The 20,575-nt window shown below is 65.3% G+C and overlaps 1 protein-coding gene across 8 annotated transcripts in view; it reads right to left on the bottom strand.

The window, feature by feature from the left end:
* Positions 1 to 7,483: 7,483 nt before the first annotated feature.
* LRP1 (LDL receptor related protein 1) overlaps positions 7,484 to 20,575 on the bottom strand; it is an 86,731-nt gene continuing 73,639 nt past the window's right edge. For all 8 annotated transcript variants that reach the window (XM_077788649.1, XM_077788642.1, XM_077788644.1 and 5 more), the window contains 24 exons: positions 20,276 to 20,398; positions 19,433 to 19,558; positions 18,220 to 18,336; positions 16,518 to 16,624; positions 15,749 to 15,881; positions 15,352 to 15,471; positions 14,795 to 14,917; positions 14,400 to 14,543; positions 14,188 to 14,322; positions 13,892 to 14,011; positions 13,304 to 13,575; positions 13,031 to 13,209; positions 12,718 to 12,824; positions 12,400 to 12,516; positions 12,141 to 12,317; positions 11,320 to 11,460; positions 11,055 to 11,228; positions 10,817 to 10,978; positions 10,252 to 10,426; positions 9,818 to 9,922; positions 9,559 to 9,623; positions 8,772 to 8,859; positions 8,517 to 8,661; positions 7,484 to 7,646 (listed from right to left, as the gene is read on the bottom strand). In XM_077788649.1, the coding sequence (XP_077644775.1) occupies positions 7,509 to 7,646; positions 8,517 to 8,661; positions 8,772 to 8,859; positions 9,559 to 9,623; positions 9,818 to 9,922; positions 10,252 to 10,426; positions 10,817 to 10,978; positions 11,055 to 11,228; positions 11,320 to 11,460; positions 12,141 to 12,317; positions 12,400 to 12,516; positions 12,718 to 12,824; positions 13,031 to 13,209; positions 13,304 to 13,575; positions 13,892 to 14,011; positions 14,188 to 14,322; positions 14,400 to 14,543; positions 14,795 to 14,917; positions 15,352 to 15,471; positions 15,749 to 15,881; positions 16,518 to 16,624; positions 18,220 to 18,336; positions 19,433 to 19,558; positions 20,276 to 20,398 (3,293 nt within the window). In that variant the 3' untranslated portion in view covers positions 7,484 to 7,508. The remainder of the gene's footprint in view (positions 7,647 to 8,516; positions 8,662 to 8,771; positions 8,860 to 9,558; positions 9,624 to 9,817; positions 9,923 to 10,251; positions 10,427 to 10,816; positions 10,979 to 11,054; positions 11,229 to 11,319; positions 11,461 to 12,140; positions 12,318 to 12,399; positions 12,517 to 12,717; positions 12,825 to 13,030; positions 13,210 to 13,303; positions 13,576 to 13,891; positions 14,012 to 14,187; positions 14,323 to 14,399; positions 14,544 to 14,794; positions 14,918 to 15,351; positions 15,472 to 15,748; positions 15,882 to 16,517; positions 16,625 to 18,219; positions 18,337 to 19,432; positions 19,559 to 20,275; positions 20,399 to 20,575) is intronic.

Genomic DNA, 20,575 nt, shown 5'->3' with positions numbered 1-20,575 from the left:
GCTCATCCCTCCCCTGCTGAATCTCGCTCAGGACTGGGTGGGGTCACCCCATCATCAGGGCGTGGGGCACCCAGGGCCAAGGTGGCATCTGCCTCGCAGGAACGCTGGGGGATGTGGAGAGAACGGCCCTTCCTCCGTCCAAGGCTGTGCCCAGCCGAGGGTCCTGGGTGTGCCTGGGGCTGTTTGAGACCCTCAGCAGCGGGGAGCCAGCCTGGCCCCACCCGGAGGGACCCCCAAGATTTAATGCTGGATGAAGAGAAAATAATGGGATGCATAAAAATAACGCAGGAGCCTGGGAAAGGCCGGCGAGGGGAGGGGAGGGTGTCACTCGCAATCCGAGGTGGGCTCGTCCCCCTGCCTGCTCCAGCGCTGCCAGCACAGCAGCAGCCACCAAGGGTGGGGGGCTGGGGAGGGGTGGGCTGCACCCCCACAATGGGAACAGGCTGGGCTGGCAGAGTTCGTCCACGGCAGCAGGGGTTGATCCCGACACGCCAGCGTCACCCAGCTGGCACTGCCAGCAAACCCACGGCACCGGGTGGGTGACACCGCGGGGGTCCCACCCCTTGAGGGTGCCACACCCCGGGGGTCCCTCCCTCCTCAAGGCTGTCACTGCTGCCCTGCGGGGTGCAGCCCCCTCTGCTCCTTTGCCCTGTGCCCCCACCGCCGTCCTGCTGGGATGTGGCACTGGGAGCCCCAGTTTGAGGTGCCCACCGCAGCCGGGGCGAGGCCAGTGGGATCCCCCCGCCCATCCAGCTCCCTCCTGACCCCCAAAAGAGACCGGCAAAGTTTCTCCCCAGCAGGCCCAAAGAGCCGAGGGGCAGGAATGGCTCTGGCACCCTTCCCTGGCACCCGGTGGGCACACGGCTGGGCAGACCCCGGCCCCTCGCGGAGCTCTGGGAGCGGGGCAGGGTCCTGGACCCCCACCGCAGAGGGATCGGCGCTCAGGGCATCTCCGGGGCTTCTGCACCCTCATGCCCACCCCATGCCCCGGGCCATGTCCGTGCCCCCCATCTCTGAGCCCCCCGTGCCCACCCTCAGCACCGCCGCCTGCGTGGGAGGGGAGGGGGGGCCAGGGCAGCGCCCTGCTCCGGATTTCATCAAAACAAACCCATTTGTCTTGAAGCAGCTCCAGCACCGACAGATGCTCTGCAATGGATGGACACGGGGAGGGGGGGTCACGCCGAGCCACCCCCACACCGGGCACGCGTCTCCCCCTCCCCACGCAGGGAGCAGCGTGCCAGGGAGAGACAAGTTGCAGGAGCCTTTGCCTTGGGGGGGTCTGGTGGTGCAGAGGGGGGGGAAGGTGGGGGGTCCCTGATGTGCATCCAATTCCCGAGAGGGAATTGACTCGTTTGATTTTATTCATGAAACACAGAAAGTAAAAATGGAGTGTCAGGAAATCAGATCTGCTGGGTGATGAGCCCGGCCCCCTCCCCTCGGCTGGGCTGGGCTGGGGGGGCTCCATCCCCCCCTCCTGACCACCACGGCGCTGGTGTCGGATGCAGCTGCAGCCCCCCGAGGGGCTCCAGGAGGAGGTGGCGGAGGGGGGACACGCGGGGCTGAGTGGCCTTGGGAAGCTTTAAGGTATCTGGGACTGGGGGACATTTTGGGGGGGGGGTCTCTGCGGCTGCAGCCGCTCCTCAGCTCCCACAGAGCGGCGAAGGGGGGGAACAGGCAAAGTCCCTCCCGCCCCCCAGGCGGGACCCCCGTGCATCCTCCCCATGGTTGGGGGGCACTCGGCGAGGTGGGAATGGGAGAAGCCCCCCGGCAGGGCTGAGCCCCCCCCGTGCGGCGGCTGAGGCCGAAGGGAGTCGGGACAGGAATGAGGCGTCGCCTCTGCAGGTGGTTTTGGGGCTCACGCCCTTGGCACAACCAGGGAACAGCGGGGCCCCCCCCAGTCCTACCTGGGGCCCCCCCTCTCTCCCCGACACGGCCGTCACCCTGCTCCCCCCTCCCCAGGTGAGCTGCAGGTGCGGGGTGCGGGACAAGGACTCCCCCGAGCCCCCCGCGGAACCCTCGGGCAGAGGGTCCGACCCACCCACGCGTGGCCACCCCACGCTCACGCGCGGCTCCGTCTCGCTGTCCCCCCCCCCCCACACCTGCCAGACGGCGCCTCCCGCGCTGTGAAACCGGGGGGGGGGGGGGAACTGGGGGGGCTTCACCGGCAACGGGACCCCCCGAGGCTCCCCCCGGCACCACAACTCGGCCCGAGCCCCGGGACAGCCCCGGTTTGGGGGGGGGGGGGGGCAGGACCCCCCATATGCACCCCCCAAAACCATCCGCGCTGTGACTGCCACAGCCCCCCCAAAACACGACACCCCCGAACCGCGCCCCCCACTCTGCACGACCCCGCCAGGACCAACCCCCCGCCCCCCACGGCACGACCCCCGCCAGGACCCCACGCCCCCTCCCCCGGATTTCTCCTACGCCCCCAATAACTGCACGACATCCCCCCACCTCCGCCCGGTAATCGCCCCCCTGCCCGGTCACCGCGCCCCCCCCACGCCCCGCGGCGGCGGCAGCTCGCCGGGCCGGGCTCCCGGATGCCCCGTACCTGCAGCAGCAGCAGCCCGGGCCCGAGCAGGGGCAGGCGGCGGCGGAGCATCGCGGGGCTCCGGGAGCAGCGGCGGCGGCGGCGGTGAAGGGGCGGCGGGAAGAAAGTTGGAGACTTGCGGGGCCGGGCGGCGCCTCGGCGGCCCCGCCAATCCCGGCCGGCGGGGGGGCACCGGGGGGCGGCTCCGGGGGCGCCGGGACCCCGCACCGGCCCCGCGCGCACCGGCGGCTCCGCCACAGCGCGGGGCGAGAGCTCCGCACCTCCAGGTGCCTCCCATCCTACTCGCCCGAGCCCCCCCCCCGCATCTCGGGGTGCCCCCGGTCCTCCCCCGCCGCCTCCTTCAGCATCTCGGGGTGTCGCCGATCCTGCCCCCCGCCCTCTCCATCAACCCGCGGTGTCTCCTGTCCTACCCTCCCCAACTTCCCTCGCACCCCGGGGTCCCCAGCTGTGCGCCCCCCCATCTTCTCCATCACCTCGGGGTGCCCTCGGTGCTGCCCCCCTTCCCTGGAGACCCCCGCACCCCGAGACCGCCGGTCCTGCCCCTCAATCCCGCAGACGCTGCATCCCCCGGACCCGCTCCTGCCCCCCGATCCTCCAGCACCCCGGGGTGCCCCCGCTCCTGCTCCATCTCCCCGCTCCCCCAGATGCTCCCGGACTCGTCCCGCTCTCCCCCCGGCCCCCAGGACGCTCCCGGCGCTGCCACCCCCCGCCCCATCTCCCGGAGACCCCAGACCCCGCCGCAGGCACCGGGGGGCACCGGCGGCGCTGCCCTTCCTGGGGAGGGCAAAGGGACCCCCCTGCTTGGACCCCCAAAACTTCAGCAGGAAGGGCTGGGGGCACCTTAGGGAACGTCCCTGGGGGGGTCCCCCAGACCCGGGGGGGGGGGGTCCTCTTGTCCTGCACCCCCACCCGCGTCGGGCTGGACACGCCACCTGCGTCACCTGCACGGACACGTGTGTGCGCACGGACACGCGTGTGCTCATCCCCCAGCGCCGTGCCGGGCCCCTCTCCCAGGGGGTCTTACCCCCTGCCGAGGGGTTTTGGCCACTTCTCCCCCCGCCCCAGCCCCCTCCCCACCCCATCAATCGGTCGCTATTCCCATTATCGCTGTTATTGCTGTGATTATCGCGGGGAGCTGCCGCCGGGGACTTGGAATCGGCGGGGCTGGGGACATTCGGGGGGGTTCTGGGGGCACTCGGGGGGCCTGGGGGCACGCGGGGGTGGTGGGGGCACGCGGGGAGGGCACTGCAGAACCGCGTGGACATGCGGAGACGGAATGATAAAAGGAGAAACGGGAAAAGGGAAGGGAGAGGGGCGAGGAATGAGGGAGACGGAGCCGGGGAAGAGAGAGGAGAGAGCAGAGCCACGGGGAGCGGGGCGTCCAGAGGTGCTGGCATCAGGGGGGTCCCAGCCAGCCCCAGGCCAGCCGCGTGGGGGTCCTGGGCACGTTGCCCCGTGGCCTTTTCTGCCCGGGGTCAGGGGAGCCTCCCCCACTTCATGGAGAATCTCTCCAGTCCCCCTTCCCCGGCTGCTGCTGCCCCGGTGCCGGCGCTGCCGCTGGCCGTGAGACCGAGGGGTCCCCGCTCCTCCCTGGCCCCCACTTCCCGCACTGCAGGAGCCTCCGTCCCCCCCTCCCCTCCCTTCCCCTCCCCTCCCCTCCCCTCCCTCCCACCGGGGTCCCCCAGCGCTGCTCCCCCCGGCCCCACACCCGCCCTGCAGAGGGTTGGGGTGGCTGAAGCCTGGGGGGGCTCTGGGGGCACCCAGACCCCTCGGGACCTCCCCCCACAGGGCCAAGAAAACTCCCCGGGTGGGTCCCGGTGCCCCTGATGGTCTCACCGGGGAGCAAACGCATCCCGGGCTCTGAGAGGGGTTGGGGGGCTCTGGAAGAGCCCCCTCCCCACCTAAGCATCCCACGGGAGGGGCAGAAGCAGGCGTGGGGGGGAGGGTGGGGATGAATGGGGAAGAGGGTGAAAAATAGAAAATATTGAAGGAAAAAGATAAAAAGGACTTGGTGAGGGGGGGGGAGAGAGGGGAAAGGGAGGAAAAACCTCGGGAGGAGATTTAAGGACCGATAAGTGAACAAAGAGCCGGTATTGAAATAGATCTGAGGCCGCCGGCACCCGGCGCGGGGCTGGGGGGGCTCAAAGGCAGCGGCCGCGGGGGGCCGGGGGCTGCGCCGAGGCCGCTGCTGATGGGGAGGGGGGCGAGGGGCGACCCGCTCTGCTGAGCCCCCGGCCGGGGGGCACCGGGACCTGCCATGGCCCTGGGGGTCCCTCGGAGCCGCCTGGCACGTGGCGAGGCTGCCGGCGGTGCCACCGAGCTCGATGCCACGAGCGAGGCCGGCCTGAGCCCCCCGCCCACCGGGGCGACCACCAGGCACGGGCGCTAGCCCAGCGGTCCTGCCCCTGGGTGAAAGGGGGGTCCCAGCTGAGCCCCCCGCCCACAGACCTGCTGCCGTCCTGGTCACCCCTGGGGCAGGGCAGGGCAGGAGGGTGAGGGACGCCCCCACGGTCGTGCCAGACACGGGGGGACGCGGAGTGGGGGGCACAGGAGGGGCACGGGGGGGGCACAGGGGAGGGACACGGCAGGTAAATGAGGGGGACACATGGGAGGGGAAAAAGGGGAGATGGGGGGACCTGGGGGATGCTCAGGGGACATGGGGGACACAGTGGGGGCACATGGTGGATGCTCAGGGGACATGGGGGATGCTCAGGGGACATGGGGGATGCTCAGGGGACATGGGGGACACAGTGGGGGGACCTGGGGGATGCTCAGGGTGGGCTTACGGTGGGGGGATCCATCGGGGCGTACAGGTGGGACACGCGGGGACACATGGGGGGACCTACAGAAGGGACACAGGAGGGGATACACAGGAGGCTCACGAGGGAGACACACGGGAGGATTGGGGGGGCCCGGGAGGGGGTATGGGGGGGTTACATGGGGGGACACGGAGGGGGTCACGGGGAGGACACGGAGGTGGTGACATGGGGGGGTCACACACGGAGGGGGTCACGGGGGGACACGGAGGGACACGGAAGGGTAACATACGGAGGGGGTGACATGGTGGGGGACACGGAAGGGGTCACGGGGAGGACACGGAGGGGGTGACACGGGGGGGACACGGGGGGGACACGGGGGGGACACGGGGACGCGCGCGCTGCCCCCCCCGCTCCGTTCTCGATGGTGGTGTCGCCACCTGGCGGCGGCTCCCGGGACTGCGCGCGCCGCCGGTGCCGATTCCCCGTTCCCCGTTCCCCGTTCCCCGTTCCCCATTCCCCATTCCCCGTGCCCGGTTCCTCGTTCCCGGTTCCTCGTTCCCCGTTCCCCGTTCCCCGTTCCCCATTCCCCATTCCCCATTCCCCGTGCCCGGTTCCTCGTTCCCGGTTCCTCGTTCCCCGTTCCCCGTTCCCCGTTCCCCATTCCCCATTCCCCGTGCCCGGTTCCTCGTTCCCGGTTCCCGGTTCCCCGTTCCCGCTTCCTCGTTCCCCGTTCCCCGTTCCTGGTTCCCCGTTCTCCGTTCCCCGTTCCCGGTTCCCCGTTCCCTGTGCCCGGTCCCCAGTTCCCGTTCCCCGTTCCCGTTTCCCCCTTCCCGGTCCGTCGATGCCGGTACTCGGTGCCCGTGCTCGGAACTCCCCGTGCCCCCCTCACCCCAGCGCTGCCCACCCTGCGCCACGCCATGGAACAAGAGGTCCTGCTGGGATTCTCCTGCCTTAGAGCAGCCACCTGTGACCCCCCCTCCCCATGACCCCCCAAACACACCCCCCCCGAGCCCCCTCCTCTCCACACCCCAAATCCCCCCGACCTCCCCTTCTCACCCCCGGGGACAGGACTGGCACCTCTGGGCTTTGAGGGCATCACTCATGACCCCCGGTGCCCAGGCTCCCCCCAAATCTGCCCCCCAAACTCCCATCCCCTCCCCTCCAACCAGCAGCCCGTGCTTCAGTTTTTAAAAATTTTATTTATAACAATATCTGTTTTGTTTAGTTGTAAAGTAATCCAGCAAAAATTATTAAAACATTTCCCCCCAATAAAAGGATGGGGTCCCCCTCCCCGCCCCCCCACATGCGTTTATTTATTTCTACTATAAAAGCTAGGTCATTTCCAGGTTTTTTTGTGGTTTTTTTTTTTTTTTTTTCTTTTTCCTTCTTTTTCCTGTTAAAAAATGTGCATTTTGGAGAGCGGGCAAGGGGCAGGTGAGGGGGGCTGAGGGGCTGGGGACCCCCCCGCACCACAGTGGGGCTGGGGGCTTCATCCTGGCCCCAGTAACAGTCGGGCAGAGAACGGGGAAAGGGAGGCAGAGAGAGGGAGGGGAAATTGGGGAGGGAGGGGAAAATGGGAGTGGGGGAGGGCAGGGAGGAAGGGGGAGAATGGGGCAGGGGGGGAATGGGGGTCTGGGGGGGATTGCAGAGCCCAAGCTGCAGGAGAAGGGGGGAAGCCGGGGAGCAGCAGATTTAGGTGGGGGAAGGAAATGGGGGTCCCTGGGGAGGGGAGTGGGTGCAGCTGGGGGGGGTTGGGAGCATTCGGGACCCTGCTCTGCCTCCCCCCGAGCTGTGCCCCCCGCAGCAGCGACCCCCCGTGCCCCCTCAGCCCCAGCCCCGATGTGTTTGCCCACTCCCCAGCCTGTCCTGGGGGCTGGAGGGGGTGAGAAGGGTCAGGAGGGGCAGGGAGGGAAAGGGAAAGGATTTTTGTGTGTGTGTGTGTGGGGGGGGGGGGCTCAATGTAAAGAGATTTAAAATAAATCCAAGCCGGGTCTGGCAATGAAGACGGCCGAGGCCTGGGAACCAGGGGAATATACAGGTAATAATACTGCTCACATAGAAAAGTAATAATCCTTCATTTGTACATTTATACAGCGGCTCGCGGCCCCCCCAGCCCGGCCCCCCGCCCGCCCCTGCGGCGGGGGCTGCGCCGGGCCCGGGCACCGCGGCCCCGCGGGCCCTCGCCCCCCGTGCCCCTATGCCAGGGGGTCTGCCAGGTCGTCGTCCCCCCGCGCCAGCAGCTCCCGCTTCTCGTCCGTGCTGGCCAGGGAGTTGCGGCTGTTGTGGGCGCCCATGTAGAGCGTGGCATAAACCGGGTTGGTGAAGTTGGTGGGCTGCAGATTGGGGGGGGGGGAGAGCAGGTGGGAGGGGGCACGGGCAGCCCCCCTGCCCAGAACTGCTGTCCCCAGGGGTGCTCCCCACCCTGGGGTGACTCGGTGAGAGCCCCAACCAGCTGTGACCTCCTCCCGGGACATGGGACAGCCCCGCTGGCCCTGCCTGCACCCCCAACCCCAAAACCTTTGACACCTCTCAGAGCCCCACAACCCCAAAACCTTTGACACCTCTCAGAGCCCCCCAACCCCAAAGCCTTTGAGACCCCTCCGAGCCCCCCAAACCCAAAGCCTTTGAGACCCCTCAGAGCCCCCCAAACCCAAAGCCTTTGAGACCCCTCAGACACCTCCAAGCCCTGAACCCTTTGCAGCCCCTTGGAGTATCCCCCTTTCTCCCATCCCAAAGACTTTGTGAGCCTTTGGAGCCTCCCTCGGAGCATCCCCAGTTCCAAAACCTTTGTGAACCTTCAGAACCCCCCCCAAAACCTTTGAGACCGTCAGAACACCTCCAACCCCAAAGCCTTGGTGAACCTTCAGAGTCTCCTCCAGCCCCAAAACCTTTGAGACCATCAGAGCACCTCCAGCCCCAAAGCCTTGGTGAACCTTCAGAGTCTCCACCAGCCCCAAAGCCTCTGTCACCCCTCGGAGTTCCCCAAAAAATTTGCAAACCCTTGGAGCTCTGTGATCCCTTTGCAGCCTCTCAGAACTCCCAGCCCTGAAGCCTTTGAGACCCTCAGAAACCCACCAGCCCCAAAGCCTCTTCAGCCCCTCAGAGCTGCTGCCCGGAGAGCCCTGACAGCCACAGCAGTGTGCCCCCCACCCCAGCACGTGTCCCCCCCTCCCACTTTGGGCAGGACCCTGCAAGCCCCTCACCTTGTCGGGGTCCAGGGCAAAGTCGGCATCCAGCAGCTCCCCCACGTCGTCATCGGGCTCCCCCTCGTACATTTTGTAGGTGGGATTCCCGATCTCCACGTTCATGGCACCGTTGGTCATCCGCTGGTGCTGGAAGCCCTTGGCGCTGAGGTGGGGGTGGCACAGGGTCAGTGCCACCCCCCGGCTGTCCCCCACCCTCGAGGCTTTCACAGCCAGCACAGGCAGCTCCCGTGCCCTCCACCCCACCAGACTCACCCTTTAATTCTCCACTTGTACCAGACAAAAGCCACCACGGTGAGGAGGATGAGGAGCAGCAGGATGGGGATGACGATGGAAGCTGTTCCTGCGGGAGGAAGGCACAGGAACACTCAGAGCCTGGGTGGGAGGGGACAGTGCCCAGATGGGGCAGCCTGGGCTGGCCCTGTCCCCCCACTTCCACCAGAGAACGGGGTTCAGGAGTCGCTCAGGGGCAGCCCTGGATCACCAACAAACCCCCGGGTGTGGTGTGGCACAGAAGGGGGGGGTCACCCATTGTCCCCCCATTTAATTTGCCCCCCAACAAACTGCCCAACAAACCCCCTCGTTGTGGTGTGGCATGGAAGGGGGGTCATCCACTGCCCCCCACTTAATTTGCCCCCCAACAAACCCCTGGGTGTGGCATGGCACGGAAGGGGGGTCACCCATTGTCCACCCATTTAATTTGCCCCCCAACAAGCTGCCCCCCAACAAACCCCTGGGTGTGGCATGGCACGGAAGGGGAGGAGGGTCACCCACTGCCCCCCATTTAATTTGCCCCCCAATAAACTGCCCCCCAGCAAACCCCCTGGCTGTGGTGTGGCATGGAAGAGGGGGTCACCCACTGCCCCCCACTTAATTTGCCCCCCATCAAACTGCCCCCAGCAAACCCCCTGGCTGTGGTGTGGCATGGAAGGGCGGTTACCCACTGCCCCCCACTTAATTTGCCCCCCATCAAACTGCCCCCAGCAAACCCCCTGGCTGTGGCATGGCACGGAAGGGGGGTCACCCCCTGCCCCCCACTTACGGCTGCCCTGCTGCTCGCCCACCATGAACTCCTCGCAGCGCGGGCCCGTCACCCCTGCGGGACACCTGGGAGCGCAGGGAGAGCAGCGGGATTAGCGGGGCTGGGCCATGCAGGGAGGGAGGGAGGGAGGGCTGGGCACAGACCTGGGGGTCAGGGTGGGCTGGGGGCACACAGATCGGGGTGTGTCAGTGATGTTTCGGGGGGCAAACAGCCCCCCTGCCCCCTCCTCCCCGTGCCCCCCGGCCCCCTCCTCTCTTACAGGCACTCGGGCAGCTGAGTCTTGTCGCTGATGGAGCAGGTCCCGCCGTGCAGGCAGTAATTGTCACAGGTCAGGCAGCTCGGTGCTATCTTCCCATCGGGGCAGCTGGGGGGCACAGAGGATCGACCCCATGGGTACCCCACGGCTGCCCTGTGCCCCCCTCCCGGGTGTTCTGTGCCCCCCGAGCCCCTTGGGACTCGGCTGTTGGCTCATCCCACCCGCACAGCTCACGGCTGGGACACCCGGATGGGCTCTGGGGAGACACTGAGACACATCCACCTCCTCCTGCCAGGACCACCAGGACCACCCTGGATTTATCTGCCCTGAATGACCGACCCAGCTAGGTCCTGCCACAGCGGGGACAGGTTTTCTCTGGGGTCCCTGTGCCCACCACCCCTTTTTCCTCCCTCCAGCTCGACATTCCCAGCACTTACACGCAGGAGACCTCGCCGCTCTGCTTGTTGATGCTGCACTTGCCCTCCTGGCACCGGGAGCACTTGTTCTCCTGGCACCGGGCGCCCTCGAATTGCGGGGGGCAGCGGCACTGCTTGGCACCGCTGGCCGTCATCTGGCACACGCCGTCATTCTCACAGTAGTCGAAGCACTGCCCTGTGGGGGACGAGGGGGTCAGGGTGGGCAGCCCCTCTGCCGCCCCCATGGAGCCCCACCCCATCCCACACGGCATTCCACCGAAGAGGGGGACCTGGAAATCCAATGCCACAGGTGCTGTCCCCAGGGATTCCCCCAAAAGAAGGGGACATGGGAGCCCAACCGCTGATGCTGTCCCCAGGTATTCCCACGCAGAGTAGGGGAAAACCTAAAAAAGGGTTGGGACCCAACAGGCTGGCACTGTCCCCAGGCATCTCCAGATGAGGGACACCCACCCTTCTGAACCCCTGCTGCTCCCCAGATGTGCTCAGGTGAGGGACACCCATCCTCAGGTGAGCACCACCCATCCTCCCTTCGCCCCCACTGCTGTCCCCGCCCCGTGGCACTCACGGTACTGGCAGCGGTCGCCGATGAAGGTGGGCAGGCAGCGGCAGCTGGGCTGGTTGCCCTGGTTGACGGTGCAGCTGCCGTTGTGCTGGCAGTAGTCCGTGCACACCTGCTGGTTGCACCGGGGCCCGGTGAAGCCGGTGGGGCAGCGGCAGGTCGGCATTCCTGGGGATGAAACCCGTTAGCTGCGTGTCCGTTCCTCAGCCCGTCCGTCCGTCCGTCCGCGATGCCCCCGGCTCACCGGAGGGCGAGGCGGCGCAGGTGCCCCCGTTCTGGCAGTAGTCCCAGCACTGGTCGATCTGGCACTTGTCCCCGTTGTAGCGCGGCTGGCAGCGGCACTTGGCCTGCTTGCGGGCGTTGAGGAAGCAGCTGCCGCCGTTCAGGCACACCAGGTCGCACGTGTCGGTGGTGGGCACTGCGAGGGGGGCACGGAGGGGATGGGAGTGAGCGGGACCCAACCTCCCTCCTCATCCTCCCTCATCCTCTCCTCCTCCGGTGTCTCCTACCGACAGGGGAGACGGTGGGCGAGGGAACAACCACGCAGGTGCCGTTGTCCAGGCGTTTGCCGTTGGGGCAGGTGCACACGGGGCCGCTGGGGCTCAGCAGGCAGAGCCACTCGCACTTCTTGCGGTCGCAAGGGTTGGTCACTGCGGGAGGGGAGGGCACAGGCGGTGACCCGCAGCCCTCCTTGCTCCGCAGCACCTCCAGGACATTCCCCTCCACAGCCCGGTGTCCCTCCTGCGCCACCGAGGTTGGCACCCCACCGCTCATCACCGCAGGTGGACGCCCCCAACCCACCTCACCAACCCCTGCTCTGCCCACCCAGACACCCCCCTTGGGGCAGGGAGTGGGGGGCTGAGTCCCCTCTTCCCAAGCTCTGCCAGCACCCCCCTGGATTTGCGGGTGATTTCGGATTCTGGGGCTGATTTGGGCTGATTTTGGGGTTGATTTTGGGGTTGGTTTTTGGAGTAGTTTTGGGGCTGCTTTGGGGTTATTTTGGTGTTGATTTTTGGGTGATTTTGTAGAAGGTTTTGGGGGTGATTTTGGGTCTTTTTCAGGGTTCTTTTTAGGTGATTTTGGGGTTGTTTTTTGGAGTAGTTTTGGGGCTGCTTTGGGGTGATTTTGGTGTTGATTCTTGGGTGATTTGGGGCTGATTTTGGGTTTGATTTTGGGGTTGTTTGGGGGTGATTCTGGGGTGATTTCGGGCTGAATTTGGGGTGATTTTGGGTTTGATTTTGGGGCACCTCTGGCACCTCACATCAGCTATCAGTCCTGGCACCTCCCTACCACCCCCGGAGCAGGGTGGGGGTCCCGGGCCCCCACACACCCTCTGGCTGCTTGTACTGGTGGTAGAGCACGACGTCGGTGGCGTGGTTGAGGCCGGACGTCAGGTTGGTGACAGGCTTGTGCCCGAACTTGTGAATCTTGAAGATGCGGTTGTTGATGTAGGTGACGCCGTAGATGTAGTCCTCAAAGATGTCGATGCTGAACGGGTGGCTCAGCCCTGGAGAAACCAGGAGGAGACGTGTGGAGGCAGGGATTTGGGGTGGGTCCAAAGCTGGGGACCCCCACGGGGCACCCCTTACCCTTCTTGTTGTCGATGGCCACGACGGGGTCGGTGCCGTTGAGCCGGATGCTGCCGATGACGGAGAGCTTGGCGTCGGCCCAGTACAGCCTCTCGTTGTGGTAGTCCACGGCCAGCCCTGAGGGAAAACAGCCCCCAGTGAGCCCCCAGGCCACCCCAAGACCCTCCTGAGCAACTGACCCACAGAGCAGCACCAACACTGGCCCTACACCCTTCTGCCACGGGGCTCTGAGCGCCCAGAACAACCCTCCCCAACACCCATGGTTGAACATGTCCCCATCATGGCTTTTGCCCCTCTCCTGTCACCTGTCTCTCTCACCTGTTGGCCACTGGATGTTGTCCTGCACCAGGGTCTCCCGCAGCGTCCCATCCATGGCAGCTGTCTCGATCTTGGGGTGGTTGCCCCAGTCTGACCAGTACATCGTTCTGAAAGGACACAGGCAGGTCATCCCCAGGGGAACGGGACAGCCCAATGACCAGGCAGGAGAAACCCTCCCACGTTATCCCCATGGCATCCTGGAGCCACCAGGGAACTCTGGAGCAACTCGAGAAGACACAGAGAGTGACGCTGGGTGGGCTTGTGGTGAGGGGAGTGTGGTAAGGGCTGGGCAGAGGGATGGGAAGCCCCTCACCCCCGTAACGGGTCAACCACGATGGCGTGGGGCTCATCGATCATCCCCGAAATCAGCGTCTTGCGGTTCTCGCCCTTCATCTGCGCCACCTCGATGACGTCCCGCCCCGAGTCCGTCCAGTAGATGTTCCCGGCCACCCAATCGATGGCGATTCCCCGCGGCATCTTCAGCCCTGAGATCTGTGCGGGGCAGGGTGGGGGACAGGTGAGGTGGGGACGAAACCAGCAGCCCGTCCCCGCCGCTCCCGCCGCCGCCCTGGCAGAGCTCGCTCACGTTCAGGTGGGTGACGCCGCCGTCGATCTGGCGCCGGTTGCGGTTGGAGGCGGTGGAGGCGGAGGAGGAGGTGGGCAGCTCCCGGTACGAGATCCGGCCCGTGTGCCAGTTGGTCCAGTAGATCTTGTTGCCCTTGACGTAGATGTCCATGGCGTCGATGCGCACGTTTTCATCGCCCTGGAAGGCTGGCTCGTAGGCCGAGTTGGGGTTGAAGGGGTACATGCTCCTGATCTTGTTGTCGTCCGCAATGTAGAGGATCTGGTGCTCGGAGCCTGCAGAGGAGGAGGAGGAGGAGCAGAGGTTGCCATGGGCTGCACTGGGAACAGGGGCTCAGCCAGGAGCAGGGACTCAGCCAGGAATGGGGGCTCAGCCCAGCTCCCTGTTGGGACAGGGACAGAGTCACTGGGAGCTCGTCATCGCCTTGGGGCCCACTCTGCTGGGGATGGACAGACTGACGGCACCAGTGGTACCAGAAGGGTGGGCAGAGCTGCAGAAGGTTGGAGGGAAGAGAAAAGGATTCCCACAGGAGCTCGGGGGGGGGATCCTGGGCACACACAGAATCCATGTGGGTCCCTGTTCCTTCCTGACCTTCTGCTTTGCACATGTTGTCCGTCTTCATGAAGTTCTTGGCGCAGCTGCAGACGTGGGAGCCCTTGGTGTTGTTGCAGAGCTGGGAGCAGGTCCCGAAGCGCAGGCACTCGTTGATGTCTGGGCAGTGAGAGATGGGATCAGGGGGAGAACCGAAGGCTACCCCCACAGACCCCCAACTCTGCCCCAGGGACACCATTCCTGCCACCCCAGTCTCATCCCAGCTCTGAAATCACATCTCAGGGTCAAAAAGCAATACCAGAATCCCAAGCCCTCTCCATGAGCAGGGGAAGTACCTTGGCAGAAGTTCTTGTCGGGCACTTTCTGGAAGCCCCTGCGGCAGGTGCAGTACGAGGTGGACTGGGACTGGACACAGTGGGCCTCGTCCCCGCACATGGTGGAGTTGGCCACGCAGTCGTATGACTTGTGCTCTGCGGTGGGACACGCCGTCACACGCGTGTCACAGCCAGCTCCCCCGCCCCTGCCCGGCCCCCGGCTCCCCACCCACCGCGGGAGCAGGATTCCTCGTCAGAGCCGTCTCCGCAGTCATCGAAGAAGTTGCAGCGGAGGTTGGCGCTGATGCACTTCTTGTTCCCACACAGGAACTCATTCTTGTCCTGGCTGCAGCTCTTGGGCTTGGCCGTGGGTGACTCTGCGGGCGAGGGGTAGCAGCTGGGACCCCCACGTCCTGGGCACCCATCCCCACGGGACCCTCCAGGAGCACTCAGGGACTTGGGACCCTGCATCCACACCCTGATTTTGGGAGGAAAGACTGGGCAAAGCCAACCCCAACACCTGGGCTGAACCCTGGGCTCTGCGAGGACCATCCCGAGGGCCACAGTGACCACGCAGGCACCTCGGCCAGGCAGGCTCAGGGCTGTGCCCGTGGGCAGCCCCACTCACCGCAGTCCTTCTCATCCGTGTTATCTCCACAGTTGTCAATGCCGTCGCACTGTCGACCGATCCACAGACATACCCGGTCGTTCTTGCAGCGGAACGGTCTGTTGGGGGGACACTGGAATTTCACTGCACCAGCAAACAGAAACAAACGGTGACGGTGAAAGGAGACGCCGTAGCCAGGCTGTCACACATGGCACGAGCCGCTGCTCGGCCTCTGCCCGCTCTCCGGGGAGGGCTGTCCCACGCGGCCGAGCGGGCTCCGGAGGCTGAAGCAAAGAGACTGAAGCAAAGACAATCGCCCGGCTGCTGTGAGCCCTCTCCTCACCCAGCCCCAGCCCCCTCCCCACCGCCGGCTCCTCACCTCCCACCCAGCCCCTCTGCATCCTGCCCCTCCACCAGAGCCACCTCCAGACCCTCGGCCCCTCAGCCACCCCCAAGGGGAACTGCCAGGGGTCCCCCCGAGACCCTCCGGTCCCCACGGCGGTGCTCAGGCTCCGGGGCTGTCCCCCCGTCCTGGGGTATGGGAGGGCTTGGGGCAGAGGCACTGCAGTGTCACTCACAGCACTCCTCGGGATTCTCGTCCGAGTTGTCCCCACAGTCATCCTCCCCGTCACACTTCCAGGCCAGGGGCTTGCACAGGGTGTTGTTGCACTGGAACTCGTCCAGGGGACACGTGCGAACTGCGCCGGCGCAAGAGGGGGACACGACAGTGCAAGAGGGGACATGTCAGCTTGTGCTGCCCTGCTGCCAAAACCCCAGCCTGGGGCTGCAATTCCAATTTCCAGCACGGACAGGGGGTCTCCAGGGCTCGCATATGTGTCCCTGCATGCTCCAGACAGGCAGAGAGAGGGGGACACGCACAGGGGAGCGCTCCCACCCGCAGCGGGGACGCGGTGGCACCAGGGCAGGGAGTGGGGGACACAGACAGCCCCGGGGGACACGCAGCTCTGCCCTCACCCCCTGTGCCACAGTTCTCCTCATCGCTGCCGTCCATGCAGTCGGCGTCGGCGTCGCAGCGCCAGCGCATGGGGATGCAGTGGCCGTTCTTGCACTTGAACTGGTCGAACTCACAGCGTGGGGTGCAGTCCTTCTGCAGGGGACGGGCAAGGGACACGGTCAGCAGGGACAGGGTGGCCGTGGCAGGCCCCCGTCTGTAGGGAACGCTGGGCTCCAGGATGGTTTGGGTAGATGGAGATGAGAGATCTCTGCAGGCTGCTCTTGGAATATCAGGTTTATTAGGGATGGAGAAAGGTCTTGATGGAGCTGCCAGAGCAGCACGGGGCGAGGCCTGAGGGGATGAAGGAGGGGAGAGACAAGAGGATGCTCCAGGAGAGGGGGGAAGATCCAAGAGAGGAGAAGAAGAAGAGGAGGAGGAGTTCCAAGAGAGCGTCCGGCCCCTCGGAGACCCCTTATCAGGGGCTTCAAGGTGGGCTGGAACAAGACTTGGGCCAATGGGGTCACAGACTCCTGATGCTTCAGGGGAGGGTTACAGGTGTGGGATGAACATTTTGGGGGTTGAGATGGAACAATCCATTTGACTTTTGGACCTATCTGTAGGTAAGGGCATTGCCCAGCCAGCAGGAGGGATTGTTTTCATCCTGGCTGTACTATTGTGAATAATTCTATTTATCCATCCTTCCCAACACCTGTCCTGTTGCCACAGCCAGGTCTGAGCCCCAGGGCCAGCAGCAGAGGCGGGGGGGATGTGTCCCCATCCTGCTCGTACCTCGTCGGAGCCGTCGGCGCAGTCGTGGTCCCCGTCACACTTCCACCTGCCCGCGATGCAGCGGCCGTTGGCACACGAGAACTCGCTCTCGGAGCACGGCCGGGGCGCTGGGGACAGAGAACACGGCGTGTGCCCTGAGCTGGGGACAGCCTGGGAGGGCAGGGGGTGTCCCTGGCCAGCAGCCGGGGGGCACAGGGGGACACGGACACGCGGCCGGTGGCACTGGGGACAGGGGGTACGGGCAGAGCCGTGGCAGCTGCCACAGGGGCACGGCTGGTGCCACCTCCCAGCCCCTTCCCACCCCACTCCAGGGCTCCCTGCGGGGCTTTTGGGGGGCACTGTGGCCGCACTGCCTGGCTGCCCCCCAGGCAGGAGGAAGTGCAGCGGTGCCCTGGCAGAGCCTCGTGGCTGTTCTCCCTCTCAGGGGACAGCTCACAGCTCACTGGCACAGCCGGTGCCAAATCCAGGAGGATGGCACGTGGCACAGCCACCCAGCTGGGATGGCTCCTGGGACCCCTCCCCTTCCCACGGCCCCAGGGTATTGGGGCACAGGGACCCCCAGGTCACGGCACAGGACTGTGGGGGAAGAGGGGAGCAGGGGGTGTCCAGGGGGAGCAGGAGAGTCATGGTGGGGACGGGTTTTGGAGCCAAATCCAAGCCATGCACGGGCCCTGCAGAGCAGCAGGGTCGGACCCTCCCTGGCTGTGGCTCCGTGGAGGGAGATGCTGGTGCTGATGCTCAGTAAATCCACCAGGATTGTCCAGTCCCGACCCCTCTGCCCTCACCTAGAAATCATTGTCTTCATTGGGCTTAGAGAGACTGTACATGGAATTAAAAGATTTTGGCAGGAACCTACCTCTGAGAGCCCCATAACGACAGTGTGAAAATGGAGAAAAACGTAAGATGAAGTGAAATGGCACAAACTCAAAAACACGACGGGAAATCAACAGAAAAAAAACAAACAAAAGCTGCACCCTAAAGAGCTGCAGGAAGATAGAGGGACCCAGTGGGCACTGCGGGGTGGGAGAGGGTCTGGCAGCAGACCCTGGTGCCATCCCACGGGCAGCCTGGAACCCTCTGGGTGCTGTGGGGTGGGAGAGGGTCTGGCAGCAGACCCTGGTGCCATCCCACGGGCAGCCTGAACCCCTCTGGAGGGACAGAGCCACACTGGAGCCCTGGAATGGTCTTGCCCATGAGGACACTCGTGTTCCTTGGCTGCTCAGCGGGGCAGGTGCTGGCACACGAGCTCACCAAGGGGCAGCACTGGACTCTCTGCCCCAGCTCTGGGGCTCAGTTGCCTCCCCACGCACTGGCCCAAGGTGGAGGTTGTGACTCGGGTCCCTCCTGACAGCTCTGTGTGTCCCCACCGCCATCCCAGGTGCCACTGGCAGGCTGGGGGTGACACAAGGGGTGATGCTTGGTGGCAGAGCAGGACAAGGTGCCCTTGGGTGACTCTGCTGGGCCTGTGGGGAGTGTGTTGGGGTCACCCCTTTAGTGTCACTCGTCACCCTTGGGGTGTCTCCTTGGCACAGCCCCCCCCTCTGCAGGGCCAGGCTCTCCAGACCCCCGGAGTCAGGGGACACGGTGGCTCTCCCAGTCCCTGGCACTCCCTGGCAGCAAAAGAGGGGCTGGGGAGGCCCAAACTTCTCCCCTCTCCACTGCTCCAGCCCGGGGACGGCAGGGGCCAGGGGGTGGCACGTACTGCAGCTCTCCTCGTCCGAGTTGTCCCCGCAGTCGTTGTCGTAGTCGCACTGCCAGCGGCCCGGCACACAGCGGTTGTTCTTGCAGCGGAACTGGTACGGCTCGCAGGTGCGCTCGTCTGGGAGGGACGGGGACAGGGACAGGGTCAGGGACGGGATGGGACAGGGACAGGGACAGGGACAGGGACAGGGACAGGGATGGGACAGGGATGGGACAGGGATGGGGACAGGGATGGGACAGGGACAGGGACAGGGATGGGACAGGGATGGGACAGGGACAGGGACAGGGATGGGACAGGGATGGGGACAGGGATGGGACGGGGACAGGGACAGGGATGGGACAGGGATGGGGACAGGGATGGGACAGGGACAGGGTCAGGGTCAGGGACAGGGATGGGACAGGGACAAGGGCAGGGATGGGACAGGGACAGGGACAGGGACAGGGACAGGGACAGGGACAGGGTCAGCAGTGCCCCAGAGGGGGACAGGGACAGGGACAGAAACAGGGACAGGGATGGGACAGGGACAGGGACAGGGACAGGGACAGGGACAGGGACAGGGACAGGGATGGGACAGGGGCAGGGACAGGGACAGGGACAGGGACAGGGACAGGGATGGGACAGGGACAGGGTCAGGGACAGAAACAGGGACAGGGACAGCGTCAGCAGCGCCCCAAAGAGGGACAAGGACAGGGATGGGACAGGGACAGGGACAGGGACAGGGACAGGGACAGGGACAGGGACAGGGTCAGCAGCGCCCAAAGGGGGACAGGGAGAGGGACATGGTCAGCACTGCCGGGGAGGGGAGGGGAGGGGAGGGGAGGGGAGGGGAGGGGAGGGGAGGGGAGGGGAGGGACCAGAACTGCCCCAAACGAGGCAAGGGACTGACAGGGATGCCTGTCAGCACCACCCCACACAAGGGGACAGAATGGGGACAGCGACAGGAGTCAGCACTGCCCTGCACAATGGGAGATATGGGACAGGGAAGAGATCAGCACTGCCCCAAATGAGGGGAGGAACGGGACAAGGACAGAGGTCAGCACTGCCCTGCCCTCCCTCCAACCCAGCCCTGCCCACGCCACTCCGAAAAGGAGCGGCTGGAACTTTTGGGGCACCCCAGAGGAGACAGACAGTACCAGGCCAGCCTTTCCCTCAGGGAACAGGGACACAGGATGACAGTGGCTTGTCCCCAGGGCCCCTGGGGGCCCCTGCTCACCGCATTCCTCCTTGGGCTCATCGGATCCATCCCCACAATCGTCCTCCCCGTCACACTTCCAGCGTGCCGGGATGCACCGGCCCGAGTCCTTGCACCGGAACTCGTCCACGCCACAGGTCATTTGTGCTGGAGGGGACAAAGTGACACAGGGCAGGGATCAGCACTGGTCAGGAGTGTGCTGCTCTCTGCAGGGCTGATCAACAGCCTGGAGCTGGGGGAGATCCCCCTGCCTCCCAAGCAGCTCTCCAGGGAGAGGTCAGGGGGAGGAGGATCCCAGCAGGACAGCTCCAGACAGAGACACCAACACCATCATCCCCTGCCCACAGGGACTGAGCAGGGATTGGGGTAAAACTGAGCAGGGACTGAGCAGGGACTGGAGTAAACTGGGCAGGGACTGAGCAGGGATTGGGGTAAACTGGGCAGGAACTGAGGAGGGATTGGAGTAAAACTGAGCAGGGACTGAGGAGGGATTGGGGTAAAACTGAGCAGGGATTGGGGTAAAACTGAGCAGGGATTGGAGTAAACTGAGCAGGGACTGAGCAGGGACTGAGGTAGAACTGAGCAGGGACTGAGCAGGGACTGAGCAGGGACTGAGGTCCCAAAGCCCCAGGTCCCTGCTGCCAGCACCGAGAGCAGGAGCATCTCCAGAGTTGAGCAGGAACTGAGCAGGGACTGAGCAAAGACCAAGTAGGGACCAAGGAGGACTGAGCAGAGACAGAGCAGGGACCAAGTAGGGACCAAGCAGGGACTGAGCAGGGACCTGCCAGCCCACCAGCACACAGAGGTGCCCCGTGTGGGTATTTTAGAGGTGAGCAGAACCCCCTCCCCAGCCAGGTCCCTTACTGCAGTTAGCAGGTTCATCGGAGCCGTCCACGCAGTCGTTGTCACGGTCACAGACCCAGACACGGGGGATGCAGCGCTTGGTGATGGCACACTGGAACTGGTTGGGGGCACAGGTCACCTCCGCTGCAGGAGGGAGAAGGGGTGTCAGGAAGGGCAGGAGGGCAGGCAGGGAGCAGCCACCCCTTTCCCCAAAAAGCAGCTGTGGGGTTGAGAGGTGCGTGGATGCTCCAGGAATCACTGGAGCTGCTGTGCTCAGTGGAGGAGATGGAGCAGAGCCATAAAATGGCCCCAGAAGACTCC

The sequence above is a fragment of the Lonchura striata genome, chromosome 27, assembly GCF_046129695.1.
Source record: "Lonchura striata isolate bLonStr1 chromosome 27, bLonStr1.mat, whole genome shotgun sequence".
Classification (NCBI taxonomy): Eukaryota; Metazoa; Chordata; class Aves; order Passeriformes; family Estrildidae; genus Lonchura; species Lonchura striata.
Note: the sequence above shows the minus strand (reverse complement) of the source record. Positions and strands in the feature narration are given on the sequence as shown.